Source organism: Formica exsecta, unplaced genomic scaffold (assembly GCF_003651465.1).
Source record: "Formica exsecta isolate Colony F162 unplaced genomic scaffold, ASM365146v1 scaffold258, whole genome shotgun sequence".
Taxonomy (NCBI): Eukaryota; Metazoa; Arthropoda; class Insecta; order Hymenoptera; family Formicidae; genus Formica; species Formica exsecta.
Window position 1 is genome coordinate 1043975 of NW_021849849.1, and position 16722 is coordinate 1060696.

Consider the following 16722-nt stretch of genomic DNA (forward strand, 5'->3'; position numbering starts at 1 on the left):
GAAGAGCGAGATAAATCTGCACCAACGATCCTTACTATTGTTAAAAGTCCGAAAGTATCCTCAAATGGAGAAGATGAAGGTATTAGCTCCTCGGAAAGATCCAGCAGCCCCGAAGATACGAAACATCAAGCGAAGATCAATCGGCAGAAGAGTTCGCCCACGCAGAGCAATGATCAGGAAACAACGATAGACGATGTAATCGAGGAACTGAGAATCATCGTGAAGGATGCCGAGGAGGAATTCAGTGACAAAACTCAAGAACTGAATCGTCGTGCTAATATGGATCAAGAAATCGTCCGTAATGAACAGGAATCGGTTAAAACAAAATTATACAGATCGAATTCCAAAATCTCGTTAAACAACTCCGAAAGTTATATGTACGAAAAACTATCCAAAAGGGATCAGTATGCAGATTCGAAAATGTTAAGGTCAAACGCGTGCTCCAATGCATCTCAAAATCAAACGAAAGACGAGCAAGTTACTTATTTTGGCAACGATCAAGATTACAGTACAGACTCGAGCGGCACGAAGAGGCTGAACACCGATGTGCCGCGCAAGACGTCCAAGTCGTCGATGGAGGGCAGCGTGAAGATTATCGTTAAGGGACCCGACGTAGAAGAGGCGATAGTACCGGCCATTTTGCATCCACAACCACCAAGAAGAGCGCCACCATGCTTATCGGCTATTATAGCCGCCAGGCATTGCGATCTCACTGATCATGCGGAAACATACAATTCTCATGACGAAGAAATCGAAGAGGAAACTCTGGGCGATGGTAGCGATTCTCTGCTGAGCGCTTCCAGACTCAAGTATAACGGCAAACATCAAATTTACGACGAACAGATTAGAAATATTAACGCGAATCAAGTGCAGAAATTAGATAAGAACGATGCTGTTAAATTCGGGAAGAGCATTGATGATTTGCGCCACTTCGAAGAGAGTGAAAACGCGAAAGACAGAAAAATTGTGAGAGGCTATGACATCTCGAGCGGATCCAAGTCAAGAATTGTTACGGATATCGGGCCGATTAACAGACAAATCGACGTTTACAGACAATTCGATTCTATTCCCAAAGGATTCGAAACATCCTCCGGACAATCCATCGATCAACGGACAATTCGTCGACATAGCTCCAAGTATAGAAGCGAGATAGAAAAGAAAAAATACTTACGTCGCTCAGCCAGTCATGATTATCTCGAATCAAACGTGTCCAGTCCGTCACAGTCGAGACGGTCAGGTAGCAAAGTGGAATGTCGCATCAGAAAGTTTGAGAGTTTAAATTCTTTCGATGAGCATCGGAGTTTACAGAATTACGGCAGATCAAGCGGTTCGGAAAATCTTGGTAAAAGAGAGCAGGCATTACTACTGCCCGATCTTTCCAAATTTAAGATGCGCAGATCGGAATCTTTTCATCACATATCCCATCGCGTGTCGAAAAAGGACCAGTGCTCGTCAAAAGGAGAAAGTGACAGCGGTCTTTTTTACGTCACGGACTTTAATCTGGAGCCTCTTGTCACGAGAAGACCGCGATCAATTGACGCGCCAAAATCTCCTAATCCGCTAACGAAATCTCTGGACAGGATTGATGAGGGTCTAGATTCGATGGTCGACATCGTTATTACGCAAGAGCAGAGTCAATGGAATGGAGGTAAACGTCAATCAAAAATGAACAAGTCCCGCGATGAAAAGCAACTCACGAGATCAAAATCAATCAAACTTGATGATTTTTGCGGTAACTCTTCCGAGCTTAAGAAGCAGATAAAGCGAGACAATTCCGCTTCTAGGAACAAGCATTCGAGGAATGAAGAATCCGTATTGTATCACGTTAACAATAAGCAGTTGAGAAACGATGAATTTTACGAACAACAGAGAACTCGCGAATGGAATTATCATAACGAGTTGAATTATGCCAAAAGCAAGGATGACATAAACTTAGAAGATTCACCGGTAATATTGTCGAAAAGCGGCATGAGACATAATTCCTTTTGTCAGAAAGATAACATCGGTAATAAGTTTTCCGGTAGGCCGAACGAATCGGGAATTTTCGCTGGACGAACGTACGATACATTCGGTCTCGGAAAGAGTCGCTTCAATGCGGGCAAATACTCGGGGAATCAACAAACTAAAGAGAACCCGATTGGCAGAAGAAACACGACTTCCTCGTTGATTGGAAAACGTGGGAAGGTAACAGATGATGTCTCAGGACTTTACTAAATGTGTGAATTTTGTACGAGGTTTTAAAGAGCCAATATATAAATAGAAACTCTTCTTCTTTATATAACAAATGAAATGACAAATAATTCTTGTTTAATTAATTTAAAAACAAAGTAATTAATATTTTAAGTCGGATTTTTATCAAGTAATAAATAAAGAACAAAATTAAACATGACAAATACACCTTAAATCGTTCTTCTCTGAAATAATCACAATTTTTTTTTTAAATATAAAATAAAAATTTTTTGTTTAATCTGTTCGATTTTAAAGCTTCGTTTTAGAAATCATTTTGAACAAAAAATTTTATTAGAAAATTGACGTAAAAATACGATTATCTTATTTTTAGCTTAAATTCAAATTACACAGCAAAAGAGAAATAGTTTCATCACTATTATTCATCATTATTTTTCATATCGTCCTATAGCAAAGTAGCAAGATATTAGCTTTGATAAATTATGATGTCAAAAAATTTGTATATAAAAAAGCACAAGGACAGAAATATAAATGATACACATTTCATAAATCAATTAGTACGAGTACATTATTTTCTATCAAATGGAAATCGATTAGAAAATAAGAATGATTTTGAGTGCAATATTTTTGAGTATTATTATGTTATCATATCCATGTATGATTATATTTACATCAAATATACAATGAAAAAATGTTTGATGATAAGTAAATTTTGGTGATGGACTCCTGTGTGCCTTCACTACATTGTGTGATATGGTTCTTTATTAACAACGATTATATATTATTATACAATAGTTTAAGCGCTAACACCAAGACTATTTCATAGATTTCCATATATTACACATGTATATAATAGGTATAAAGATGATAGAAAAATGTATCTTTCTGATTCTTATGTATCAGGAAAATAACACTTAGGCCAAGCAACAGGGTGGTTATTAACTTTTAAAAATTATTCTTTACATTGGGGGAAATAAAAATAAGACTTTTATGTTAAGAAATGACTTTATTTCTATATATCGCTTTTAATTTATTGTTTTGTATGCTTAATATCAAATAAAGAGATTATATTACATTCTATTTAATTAAAACTTTTTGTCCTGTACTGACGTACAAGATCAAATAAGATTTAATTTCAGCTCGCAGTAATATGTAACAGTGTGCTTGTAACCTCGCTGAGCTCATGACAGGAACCACGTGTATTTCTATGAACCATTTCTGAATTATTTGATGCTAAAGGCGCAAATAATTTGTCATGTGTTTGCTCGAGAAATTGTTGCGAAGATTTGTCTGAAAATAAAACGAAATGGATAAATATATATCTTGAGTATATACAAATAAAACGTATTTTTTAATTTTAATACGATAGTAGTTGATATTATGTTTAACATATGTCGATTTCCTTTATTTTAAAATCATCGAAATGGAGCAGTTTTTTTGTATTCTAAACATTTTCCTTGATTTCTACCACACTTCCTCATTTTTACATAGTCATGTGATCATAGGGGAAATGTAAGTAAAACAAAAATAAAACCTTAATTTATAGAAAAATCTTAGGTTTAAAGAAAAACAGATTAAAAAAAAAAAAATTTAAATAGAAAATTTTGAAATAAAGAAGATCGACTATAATACAATTACAATAGATGATTCAATTACTTTGAGTTGTCGATAACAAGTAAGAGAGCTCTTCCTGAGTCGAAACGTATTGGAACTCGTCGCCACAGGCGCCTTTCAAGACAGTAACAACATCTGATTTTGGATTATAGAAGTACAAAGCCTGTTTACGACTACTAAACTCATTAATCAATGTTTTGATACCCTAAATATAAAAAAAGCAATGTGTTTAAATTTAAATAAGACTTACATCATATTATATCTTTAAATATATTATTTGATTTTCAAAGATATTATACCTTAGCAGCCGTAAAATCTGCTCCTAAAATATATCTACAATTGACAACAACTGGCACTTGACTTGATCCTTGCTTTATACCAGCATTACCAACTGACTGCTTTATAAAATCAACAGCTGGAAAATACAAACTATTTCCTGGAGTAATCAACAAGTAATCTGCGCCAGAATCAGTCTATAACAAATGCAATATAAATATTATTAAAATAAAAATTTAGACATAAAATAATGAAAATGTGATTATTTCAGAGAACAGTTAATACAACTAATACCTTAGAATGATGAAAAAGAAAAAAAAAATTATTTGAGTTTTTGCTACCTACTGTACATTTGTCGATGTGGACTGTAGGTCTTGCGGAGGGATATAATAAAAACATTAAATTTATGCCAACACCTAACAAGATACCATACTCCACACCAATGATGAGGCAAAACAAGAAAGTAACAAACATCGGTATAAGATCCTTTTTGTTCGATTTCCATATTAGTTTTACAACTTCGTATTCGATCATATATATTACTGCGCAAATGATGACAGCTGATAATGAAGCTAAAAAGGAGTGTAATAATTATACCCCAAACTATTTATTGTGTACTGTATTGTATGTGACAAAAAGTTCGCTACCTTTTGGAATAAAATAAAAATACGGCGTGAGCAGACTGAGAGCCAGCAGAATCAGAATTCCGGTATATAATCCACCCATTGGAGTCTTCACGCCACTGGCATGATTTACCGCCGATCTGCTGAACGATCCCGTAACTGGCATGGAACTCGCGCAAGACCCAAGAACGTTACAAATCCCGAGCGTCAAGAGCTCTTGGGTGGCATCGACTTTACCCTCGTTCATAAAAGCTTTAGCTATGGCTACGTTGCCGAGTACAGCTATTATCGGTACTAATACTATGCCGGTATTCAACTCGGAACACATTTGCGTGAAGGTAAATGTTTGATTGTTTACTTGTGTAGAAAAAGGTGGAAAGCCAAATGGTGGAAGACCAGATCTCACCGGACCTGTTAGAATAAACGGAGAGCCAGATTCGGACGTATCATATTTGTACGCAATAGCGGAGCAAATGACAACGACAATGGCATTTCGCGCTGTGGAGATCAACCATATCATTTTCGTAAAGATCTTTGACTTCTTACCAATGTTATTTAATTTGATATCCTTCATTTTCTGTAAAACGTATAAAAAAAAAACTCATCAAGAAAATGTACATCAAACGTAATACAAATATATGTTAAACAAATATAAAATTTTATGAGCACATTACCCTAAATAACAATAGAATCACAATACAAGAAAAACTCATTCCAGCGTCCCATGGATTCGTGTCATTAATATTCTGAAAAACTTTTATCAAGGTATCCAAAAATCCTTGCGATGAGATTTTTAAGCCTAACAGACCTTTCAATTGTGAAGCGACGATTATAACAGATGTTGCTGACGTAAAGCCCACAGTTACTGGTATCGAGATAAAGTCTATAAGTACACCTACGAAATTATTTTTTATGTGAAAAATTAATAATATCCATTCAAGATCAAAGACATAAAAAAAGATTCCTAAAGTTGCTTCAAAATGGCAAGAGAATCTATTTCAAAACTTTGAAAACTTTGAAACTCGCAATAATCTTGCGCACACAAACTTCGCGTAATTTGTATCTTGCGTATTTAAATAAAAACGTTTTTTTATTCATTCGAAATTTTTACTTTGTATCGCATATATCTAATGCGTTCATTTAAATAAAAGCATTTTACTTATTCGTTGAGTCAGCATACCTAGATGTAAACAGGCCATTAGTAACTGCAGGCAGCCAGATAAAAACGCAAGGAGTATCGCGAAATCTGCATTTTTCCCTTGCACATAATCGTGAGTCATTAATGCCATAAGTGCGGTGGGCCCAATCGTAATATCTTTACAGGAGCCGAATATCGTGTAAATTATTGCTCCCATGAACGCCGAGTAAAGACCATACTGAAAGCAGATGCTGTATTGCATATTCTCGCGATTTATAATTTATCTAACACAAAAAGCAACGTAGAAAATACAGCGTATTATATTATTCATTATTAATAATTCCATATAATACTAGTGAATGTATACATAGATATACATAAGAAATATTTCGTATTTTATTTATATGAAATGTGTGTGTGTGTGTGTGTGTGTGTGTGATATTGTTTTGTATAAAGTATTATACCTGAGGTTCCAAACCAGCCAATGTCGCGTATGCGAGTCCCTGCGGCATAACTGTGAGACCAACCGTGATGCCGGCTATCAAATCGCTAAGAAACTTTTCCGAATCATATTTCGATAGCCATGCTAAGATGGGAATACGTCTCGATGCTAATTTATGTAGTCGATTGATGCAAATTTTTCTCTTCCAACATTCGGCCTCAGTCGCCATTCTGGATCAAGTCAGATTTGTGAAATCAAAGCGATAAACAAATATATGTGTAAATATATAAATCTTCCTATTATTTTTTTATATATTATTTCTTTTATTTCCACATTTTTTATGTTTATTAAATAATAGTACGTTAACAGTGTGTTGACGATATTTTAACATTTTGCATGCGGACGGATGAATATTTACCCTTTGAGATTAATTTATCCACATATAAAAAAAGATTGAACCAATCACTTAGTATCGGATTACATATATTTTTTATTGCCGTTAAATGGTAAATGTTTATAATAATAATTAGAAGCTTTATTTGTTAACCACTCTTATAGTTTCTAACGGATTTATTATTAGTCTCAATTAATCAGAAGTGATTGGTGAATATAATTACTGTTATTATTACTCCGTAAAGCTTCTATATAAATTATTTTAAAAAATATCCAGTTTATCTCTTATTATATACAAACTACACACATATGTGTAAATAAATGATGTTTTTTGGATTGTATGACATCGATAAGAGCTATTTATATTTTGTTGTAAAATACGCATTATATAATTACGCATATATGATAATCAATTTCATAACGCTTTTCTGTCCTGAAAATCGATTGAATTACACATATATGATATGTATATGTTGATAGCAAACGCGTTAATTTACATTTATACGTGTAAAATACATGAATAAAGATGAGAACTTTAATTATGATTTTATGTATGAATACTTTTAATATAAATTAAAATTAACCGTTTATATATATAAAGTATATCAATCGTCTTGTATATATGTATTCATATATGTATATATATATGTATATATATATGTATATATATGTATTATGTACATACGCGATTCTCTCGATGTCTCGGTAAGAACGGAGGATATCGGTGCTGCTAGCTACGTGGTCGTGCCATGTGTTTGGAACGTCAGGCAACTAGACACGTTTCTCGAGACAAGTTTTTGTTATCTTATTTTATCCGAATAGTCGTGCACCGAATTGTATTCACTTTTCTGTTTAACAGATTGTTCTAAGAGGTCAGAGCATGACGAATAAAATGCAAAAGAAAAAGAGAAAAGAAGTTACGTAGAAGAAAGCGATGATATCTAAAATGATATTTATCCATTTCATCTTATATTATGTACTCAAATGATCTGAATATATAATTTTGTACGACAATAATACGATTTCTTGTCGCACGATGTATCTAGTTATTTATATAGTTATCTTGAATGTCGCCGCATTGAATGCCACAACCGAGTCGATTCTCTATCGAATTTCCACAAATTATTCTATAATATAGAACCCGATAAATGTGACGGAGAGAAATATTGACTTACCGAAACGTCAGAGTGGTGAATGGTCGATAACTCTTATGACTATTGATGCTCTCCATCGGCGTGCCCCAGAAATCGTCGTTGAGCACGCTGCTCCACGATGCCTCGCCGATCACATCCCTGTTCCTCACCACCGCCGGTATATCGTCGTGTACGAAGTCGCAGTCGAGCGCATTTAGATAGCAACCGACCGCGACGAGGGCGACCGCCGCGTAGATACACCATCCGGGTGGCTCGTTCGCCTCAGTACCATTGCATCCGCCGCGCCCGCCCCTCTTGGCCGACGTCTGACAGAAGCAAGAGGAACCGTTGTTCCGTCGCTTCATGATACTCGGCGTTGCTTGATACCACGCATATATATATATATATATATGTATTCATATCACGACCGTTTAGATACATACATAAAAACACATATATATACATAGCAATGAATTCTTCCCTATTGCTCTGAATGAATCAGTGTCGTTATCTGGAACGCGTATACGGTTGGTCGCGAAAGAATTGATAGTAGAATTTATTGTGAAACACATAAACATGCAGTACAAGATTATGTATTGCGCGTCCTTGGAAAAGTGTACTATTAGAGTTTACCATAGATAATAAATGTAGAACCGTAACACCGTAACAATAATCAATTGAGGATAGGGAGAGAGGTGTCCGCAAAAGCAAATACTTTCACTAGGAGAGAAACGAATTTCGCCAAACATGTATATTTCGTTTTTCTCTCTCTTTCTCTCTTCTCTCTTTGAGGTCACTTTAATTCGTAGAAGCTACGAGAGCTATTTCCGTGTAATGACATTTATTATCGAAATTTTTTGTCGGGATTGCACTCAAAGTTTGCACTGCGATTGAAAATTCCGGCAGACCGTAGACTGAAAGTACGCGTGTCTCGTGGAGCCCCTTATATACCCGGATAAGGAACTTGTTGGTCGGGGAAAAGTTGCTGTTAACCTTCGCACTTTTTTACAGAAGTCACAAAAAATACGCATAAAATGATCAATATCCTTATTTATTCCACTAAATATATCTATTAAGATTCGTTTGAAAGATCTTGCGTCGTTTTTGCGACTCTCTTATATTGAAAATTTAAATATTATATATATGTATTTGAAAGTTTATAAAAATTCTATATATACTAGTTAATAGAAACCTTGTACGCTTTATTGTAGAAAGAGTTTCAAGATTGACCGGATTAATCATTGAATCGCTAAATACTTTCCAGATAATAAAAAAGTTACGCAGATTACGCGCTTAATAAACACATGCTAGTGATTCAGCGATTCTTCATGGATTGATAATGCGTTTAATGCACAATTAAATCTCATACATTTTTATATACATACCTGATTGAGAATCTTACTCTAAAAGGGCCAAAAACGCATTAGGAGTCGTCGAACGGCGTGTACGTGTGAATATCTTGTACTATTTTTCGTGGAATACCGTTCATCCATATCGACCCCATTGTTCACCAGATCGTTCGGAAGAATCGATGATGGAGAGACTCTGCAAGTGTACCGATCTGTTTGAAAGCGAATATACAACCTTGACTTACTTATATTTCGAATCCTCTAAAATTCTAGAATCTTCTAGAATATACATAAATATGAGGTGAAATCTGCGGACGTTAGATGCAATCTAATCATAATATTGTGCGCAATCGTGATACATCCTCGCATGTATCGAGGCCTCGTAGCAGCAACGCTATTTATATATCATTTCAATTAGATTAAATTGATCTGAATTCAAACCAAAATATGCGCGTATAAATATTATAGTATAATAGTTAAGTCAGCTGATGTGCCAAAAAGAAGGCGAAAATTGCGCGTATGTTACTTGAATTAAAAGAAAGTACATCAATTAAGAATCAGAAAAAAAGAAAAACGTTTTATTTTGTTTTATTCTTGCAAGTTCAATAAACAAATTTCTGTTGTATTCCCAAAACAAAGGCTAAAAAAACGTGTACGTGCGCGTAAAAAAAAAAGAACTAAACCAGTGTGGTTTTTCATAAGAATTCACATATAACCTAAGTCCAGAAAAATTTATCTAATTTTCCAACTATTTAATTTGGAATACACATATACACACATAAAGTAATTACATAATTACATAAAGTAATTATCAAACAATTGTAATGACTTGAAGAATGGCCGCGTTCAACAGATAAAACCGCTCAGTAGCAATCAAATATGATTGGCTCTTACTTTTAGAATCAACAAATCAACGTCGAGTGTTGGCAAAACGATAACTGAGCGCTTTCTTTGCTGGGGTCTGCTCTTTATAGTTGAACTGGCTGCATTAGTTCAGAGCTTATCTTTCTCCTTCCAATGGGAAGATAATAAAAAGATAAACTCTGAACTACTGCAGCCAATTCAGCTATAAACAGACCAGAACGCAATGTGCTGAGTTTGCGAAAGAATTCCGTGAACAGATTACAAAGTGTAAGGTTTAAGTAATTAAAAATATTAATGATATTAATACGAGATATTATGTCAATACATTTTAATTTTAACTAAATGAAAGGAATGCTTTCATTTTATTTAAAACGCGCGAAAACTTTCATTTAAAAAATTGATTTCATTTATAATATCGATGAAATATAATTTTATATTTTATATTTTATAATTTACGATAATATTGATGACATTCTTGAAACGAAAATATATTTCATTAAAATACTTGCATATCAATGTATATATACATGTGTATACTTATATATCTAATAATGTAAATTAAAAATTAACAGAAACATTTCTCTCTTTTAAAATAAATTTTTTTTAGTGAGTTTTTAAAATCTATTTAAGTCGATATATCCGATTCTGTCACATTTAATCGAAAACTCGTGTAAATAATTAAAAAATCGCGATAATGTCGCTTAATTATTTGTTACGAGTATTTTGATAAAATATACATATTGTATTATTTTCTTTAACCTAAAAGAGCACTTACAAAGGAGACTGCTCCGTCGTTGATGTATCAAAATGAATCAGAATATTCACAATTCGGAATGTCGAAGAAATATTCTCGTCTTACATGTAAAAATCATAACACACTTATGCACTTAAAACTATCTTGCACAGGAACCTACTGAGATTCTGTAGAGAAATTCCTCACTTTGACAGATATTGGACTAACACCAACGTGTGCTTCGACCGGCGTCTATCCGATCTAACGTCAGCAGTCCACAGTCCACACGTCAACAGTAGACAGTGGGTCAGCAGTTCGGAGCTACCAACTGTAACGGGCAAATAAATATTGACTAAAGTCTGTTCATTTTATTTGCATTTCATATATATTTAAGGTAAATTTTCAATACAAAAATTTCCTCTTTAATTTTTTTTAAATTCATATATGTATTAAATTTATATATACATATATATATATATATATATATGTATTTTATGGTATTTAGAGATGTAAAAAACTGAACTTTCTCGAAAAAAGTGTCGCTTTTTTTTCGATGACGCTGAACTGTCAGTTCTGAAATGTCGATATTTTATTGTTTAAGAGTTGGCAAGAATGATGTACAAACCTGCGAGTTATGTCGCGCATGCGCGGAAACGAGAGTTTATCTAGAGAGAAAGCAACACTGGTTTCTGATTATTTGGAGCAAGTTGGAACGGTTGTAATTATTGGATCGACAACGATTTTAATATCTTCTTAATTTTTTTTGATTCTGTTATTATTACCGATTTAAACGTCTTTCTATAGTATATTCGAAATGTCTACGAAATCCTCAGTGGATTTGCGAGCGGAGTTGGCAGAATTAGTAAAACGTAAAGCTGAAATCGCTGTGAGTATATATATATGTCAAAAATTTTTATGCATGTATCAAATATACGTACAGAATATTATTATATATTTACATATATTTACACATATTTACACGAAAACTTGTAAAATCTTTTAATTTCTTGCACAATCTTATTTCGTACTATTTTAGCTGTAAATAAGACGAACAGCTGATTGTGGTTTACAAAATTTCGAGGTTATAACGTTAGAAAATAAATCTAAAAATATCTTAGAAAAAAACCTAAAAGCATGATTTATTTTTTAAAAGAAAAGTAACATCATTGAATGGTATTTTTTACGTTATAAGATATAGCAGCTATTAATAATATAATGCATTAGATGTATTTGTGTATAGATAAGTTAACTTGTAGGTTAATTTTTGCAGGATACGTTAGCTAACTTAGAACGTCAAATATATGCCTTTGAAGGAAGCTATTTAGAGGACACACAATTATACGGAAACATAATAAGAGGTTGGGATAGGTATTTAGCAAGCAACAAAAACACTAACAGTAAAGCTGACAAACGTAACAGAAAATTTAAAGAGGCTGAGAGATTATTTTCTAAATCATCTATTACATCTATGGCAGTAAGTAAATAAATTTTTTAAATAAAATTTTATTTTGTATATATACATTTTATTGCATAGAAAGAGCAAAAATTACTATTATATTATTATCTAACTAAATAATTACACTTGACTTGTAATCTTCTTCGTAATATTTTGTAAAATTATTTTAATTTTGTTAGAGTGCAATAGCTAATTACATTGTTTCTTGTTACAGGCAGTTAGTGGACTTGTAGAGAATGCACAAGAAAAAAGTAAGGATCTCAATGGATATTCATGATTATTATATTATGATTATTTATTTATAAAAATAATATTCTTGTATTTTGTACACATTTTTCTTTATTATTCTCTTTTTCGTAGAAACAATGATAATTTTATGAATGCATAAGTAGTTACTTGTGTTTGACTAAGTTATCTGATTGTGTTATTTTGTATATATTATTATGTTATAAATAGATTATATCTGCACTGATTTTTCTCTTGTTTGGATTGCTTCACATCTATAAGAATAATATTACTAGAGCTAGCATTTGATATCTATATCTACGAATATAAAATATCATTAATACAACTTAATATTAGAGTATTAAGAATCTAATATTAGAGTGCAATGCTGAGCTTAAGTAATTAAATAATTCTTTTAGTTTGAATAGAATTAGTTGCTATATATCTGTTATGTGTTTAGTAGCATATAAATAATACTTTATTATAAATTATATAATGGTATTGTTCTTCATTTTCCTATTAATCTCTATAAAAAATGTTGCACACACACACACACATACATGTATCTCGAGACTGTGTAATTGACCATGCTTTAAGAGAGTATTGATATAAACTTTGCAAGTAGAGTAGCAAATAAATAATTATAACAAATTTTGTAAATATTTATGTTACACATAAAAGTTTATTTTCTAATACAGAAAGGAGACCATACTCGCTGCGAGCATAGTCTGGATGAAAATTCTCTACATATTTCTAACATTTGCTTATGCACCTATTTTACTTCATCTGCAAACAATATCTATTTTCGCTTACTTTCTCTCCATTTATACATCGTTAATATGAGATCCCTGCTTAATTCCAGTTGAACGATACAGTGAGTCGGAGTCTCAAATTGGAAATAGTGGAAGTGAGGACAATTGCAACTTTGGCAATTCAAATGCAATCTCTTCTAACAATAATAAAGAAGCTAGCGGAAAAAATCATACTTCTATTCAAACTGGATATGCCCAAAATAATGGCACTCTTAATAGTTCGGAAAATACTTCAATTCAATTTACAAATGGATCAATGTCCAATGGAAATTTAGAACACATTACCACACCTGTCAAAGAATGTCACAGTAATAGCAAAGACTCAAATAAAAATAAATCTACAAACAGCGCAAAAAAGAATAGCAATAAAAGATCTAGAAATAGGTAGAAATTTTCCTAATTATACATATGTATTAATGGTACATGCATTAACTCTTTGTTACATGGCATTAAGCGATACAAACATTGCACTCGTTATTTATGAATGACGAGCCTAGAGACTAGCTCTAAGAATCTTTACTCATTTATAACATTGTATTCATTATGTTCATATTTTTGGTGCATAATATTTGAAACATATTAATATTAGGAGGGCGATTTAGATACGTTTTTGTATATAACAGAAACAAAACATTTCCATTTCAACTTAAACTATATTAAAAATATGATTAAGTTAATACATTTTATCTTACGCTAATAAATTAATTTCTATATATTATATGTATATGTATTAATAAATATAATTAATACGTTAATACATGTTATAAAAAGATAAAAATAATCTTTTGTACTTATAATACTTGTTGCAATATTAATTCTTGAGAAGCTATTTTTTAAATTTGCTGAAAAAAGTACAATTTTTTAGAAAAAGATATAATGATAAATATACACGCAAATTCATATAAAAATTATTCTTTGATAATGCATATAACAGTTGGAAAGCTATTATATACAATATTAATAATTACATCATTTTTTCTATTATAAATATACATCATATAAGTAAATAAAATAAAGTAATAAAAATAAAGATATATCTCAAATCTCTTCAAGATTTGTAAAATTTAAAATATTTAATTCTGTTGGTGAGAGGTCTTCATCTTTTATCACATATACATATGTATATGTATATATATGTATATATGTATATATATATATGTGTGTATATCTTATATACATCTTATATACATATATATATTTTTTGTATAAATATTTTTTTATTTTTTTCATATTTTTGACAAAGATTTTTATATTTTTCTCTTACATATAAAATTAAAAAGATTTAAAATTACAAGTAAAGAAACGCGATTATCTGAAAATACATTTATTGAATATTGTACACAAAAAGATAAGAAAATTATACACCATAATACAGAAAAAAACTGTTAATATAACAACTTTACATACATAATACATCCGAAATCGTAATAGTTAATAGTACACTATCGGGTAAGAAATAATTCCCCTTACGTAAAAATAAACCGAAAATATATAGGAGATGGTTTATACGATGCGTTATTGTTGAAAAAAGCTTGATTTTAAAAATTGGAAAATTAGCATTTTACACTTTTTCAAGTTTGACTTCTATCAATTTTATGTCATATGTTATCGAATTTATCTCGACACACGTAACATCTACTCTAATACATAAAAGTAAAACATATCATATAAAACAAAATAATAATGTATTAATTAATTGAAGAAATTATGTATAATGTATCAAGGATAAATTATATTTTTACTGTAGAAAGAACATCTTGTATCTTATATATTTTATTAGCCACATATTGTCGCGAGATTAATTCAATAAAAAATATATGTATAACAAACTAGTTAGAGATTATAAAGAAACATAAAGTTTAAAAAAACGTAAATATGTTATCAATTTTTCATTCTCTCGAAAACAAAGCTTCATATTTTATTCTACATTTTCGACTTATTTTTGCATAAAAAAAAAAAAATACCTTTTTGATTGTAATACGATTTCTCAAATATACTGTATGTTTAATGTTTAGTGAAACGTGAGATACGATATAAGATATAATATAAATTAAATATATATTGCACACATAAAAGAACCACCCTAAAATATAAAAAAAAATATATATTCTACATATTATAAGAAACTATCAATATATGCAAAATATTTGCCTAGAAAAAATACATGTTTTGTATGGAAAGAAAATTTTAGCAGAGATTAAGCTAAATATATGTTAAATTGTATGCCTGTCGTTTGTAAATACGGTACCGGGTATAAATGTTTTTATTTCGGCTGCAGAGTTTGTGTTTTTTGGAGGTTCGCTTCTGGTCACAACCGCGTTAAAGCCATTACGATCATCTGCTGTATAAGAAACGGTACGAATAGTTCCATCTGCTTCAACGACCGAATATTCTCCTTTAACTGTATCTCCATCTCGTTCTTCCCACGCTGATTTGGAGTCACCGGTATATCCATCGATTACGCCGTAATTAAAGGAATATTTGGGATACGCCTGATAAAAAATATATTTTGTATAATATCTCTTATTATTATATATTTTAGAAGGTTGTATTCGCATCGCCATTGTATTGTTCGTTCGAGTAAAATTCATCAAAAATAATTTAATTGAGAAATATGAAATTGTGTATATCTATATATGTATTAATATATATATATACATTTAGTCTTTATTCCCCTGACGTAGAGTTTTACAGATCTAAAATAGTGGCGTATCCTATCAAAAATATTTAGTGGCTATTTATCTTCCATTTTCATTATTTAACTTTTTATTTTCGTTATTTAATAGCTATTTATCTTTTATTGTTATATTATTTACCATATTCTGGATATCTTTTTCCAACGACTTCGGTTCAGTAGCTACAATAGCCGATGCAGATTTGACGATGGGTGGCGCAATGTAAACCAGAGAAGACGTTCTTGGTAAAGGCTTATATAACAGAGGCGCCGATACTTTAACGTATGTGGGTGATGGTATATTACTCTCTGGTCCAGACGCATCACTTTTCATCGATGTAAATTTCAACACGCACGCGATAGTTGGCCCGAATGCATCCAATGATGCTGAATCGACAGGAGTGCACGAGTATGCACGCCTCGAGTTTTGGAATGATTGCGAGGAATATCTACTGCAAACAAAAAAAAATCATAAATGCACAGAATATTTTTTTATCTTTCCCTTTTTCCGTAAAGTCGATATAACATCAATTTTGGAATGGTTGCGAGGAATATCTACTGCAAACAAAAAAAATCATAAATGCACAGAATATTTTTTTATCTTTCCCTTTTTCCGTAAAGTCGATATAACATCAGAAGATTTTTTTTTATTCATAATCAAATCATTTTGCACTTACTCTCGAAGATTTGCTCGACTAAAGCTGAGTAACAGAGTACACAAGAATAATATCTGAGAACAGAAAAAAGACACGTGAGAGACAGTTTCTCGCGATATTAATTTAGACCTAAATAATCGCGTCGTG

At 31.8% G+C, this 16722-nt stretch overlaps 5 protein-coding genes across 8 annotated transcripts in view; 2 read left to right on the plus strand and 3 right to left on the minus strand.

Moving 5' to 3' along the window:
• Nucleotides 1-2838, plus strand: part of LOC115236540 — a 45693-nt gene extending 42855 nt beyond the window's left edge. Inside the window, exon 7 of the mRNA XM_029809059.1 lies at nt 5-2838. Coding sequence (XP_029664919.1) covers nt 5-2214 — 2210 coding nt within the window. The 3' untranslated portion in view covers nt 2215-2838. The remainder of the gene's footprint in view (nt 1-4) is intronic.
• Nucleotides 2839-3178: 340 nt separating this feature from the next.
• LOC115236541 (sodium-independent sulfate anion transporter) lies at nt 3179-11024 on the minus strand. 4 transcript variants are annotated; one of them, XM_029809061.1, is made up of 10 exons: nt 10795-11024; nt 9192-9351; nt 6303-6510; nt 5881-6076; nt 5375-5595; nt 4725-5277; nt 4423-4649; nt 4101-4274; nt 3844-4006; nt 3179-3477 (listed from the first exon to the last, which is right to left on the minus strand). In XM_029809061.1, exons 3-10 carry the CDS (start codon nt 6507-6509, stop codon nt 3323-3325), a joined length of 1896 nt encoding a protein of 631 aa, XP_029664921.1. In that variant the 5' UTR covers nt 6510; nt 9192-9351; nt 10795-11024; the 3' UTR covers nt 3179-3322. The 4 variants fall into 4 exon arrangements, with proteins under 4 accessions (XP_029664921.1, XP_029664922.1, XP_029664923.1 ...); XM_029809062.1 differs by having other exon boundaries at nt 9192-9367; XM_029809063.1 differs by lacking the exon at nt 10795-11024 and adding an exon at nt 10050-10109.
• Nucleotides 7845-8187, minus strand: LOC115236543 (protein O-mannosyl-transferase TMTC4-like). The gene has a single exon (XM_029809066.1). It carries the CDS (start codon nt 8169-8171, stop codon nt 7845-7847), a length of 327 nt encoding a protein of 108 aa, XP_029664926.1. The 5' UTR covers nt 8172-8187.
• A 380-nt stretch (nt 11025-11404) lies between the features above and the next one.
• On the plus strand, nt 11405-14011 carry LOC115236579 (chromatin modification-related protein MEAF6). The gene is made up of 4 exons (XM_029809111.1): nt 11405-11638; nt 12023-12226; nt 12423-12459; nt 13296-14011. The coding sequence occupies exons 1-4, from the start codon at nt 11567-11569 to the stop codon at nt 13631-13633; spliced, it is 651 nt and encodes a 216-aa protein (XP_029664971.1). The 5' UTR covers nt 11405-11566; the 3' UTR covers nt 13634-14011.
• A 29-nt stretch (nt 14012-14040) lies between these two features.
• LOC115236580 overlaps nt 14041-16722 on the minus strand; it is a 4961-nt gene continuing 2279 nt past the window's right edge. The window contains exons 2-4 of the mRNA XM_029809112.1: nt 16597-16649; nt 16062-16371; nt 14041-15737 (exon numbers count right to left, since the gene is read on the minus strand). Of these exons, the coding sequence (XP_029664972.1) occupies nt 15459-15737; nt 16062-16371; nt 16597-16649 (642 nt within the window). The 3' untranslated portion in view covers nt 14041-15458. The remainder of the gene's footprint in view (nt 15738-16061; nt 16372-16596; nt 16650-16722) is intronic.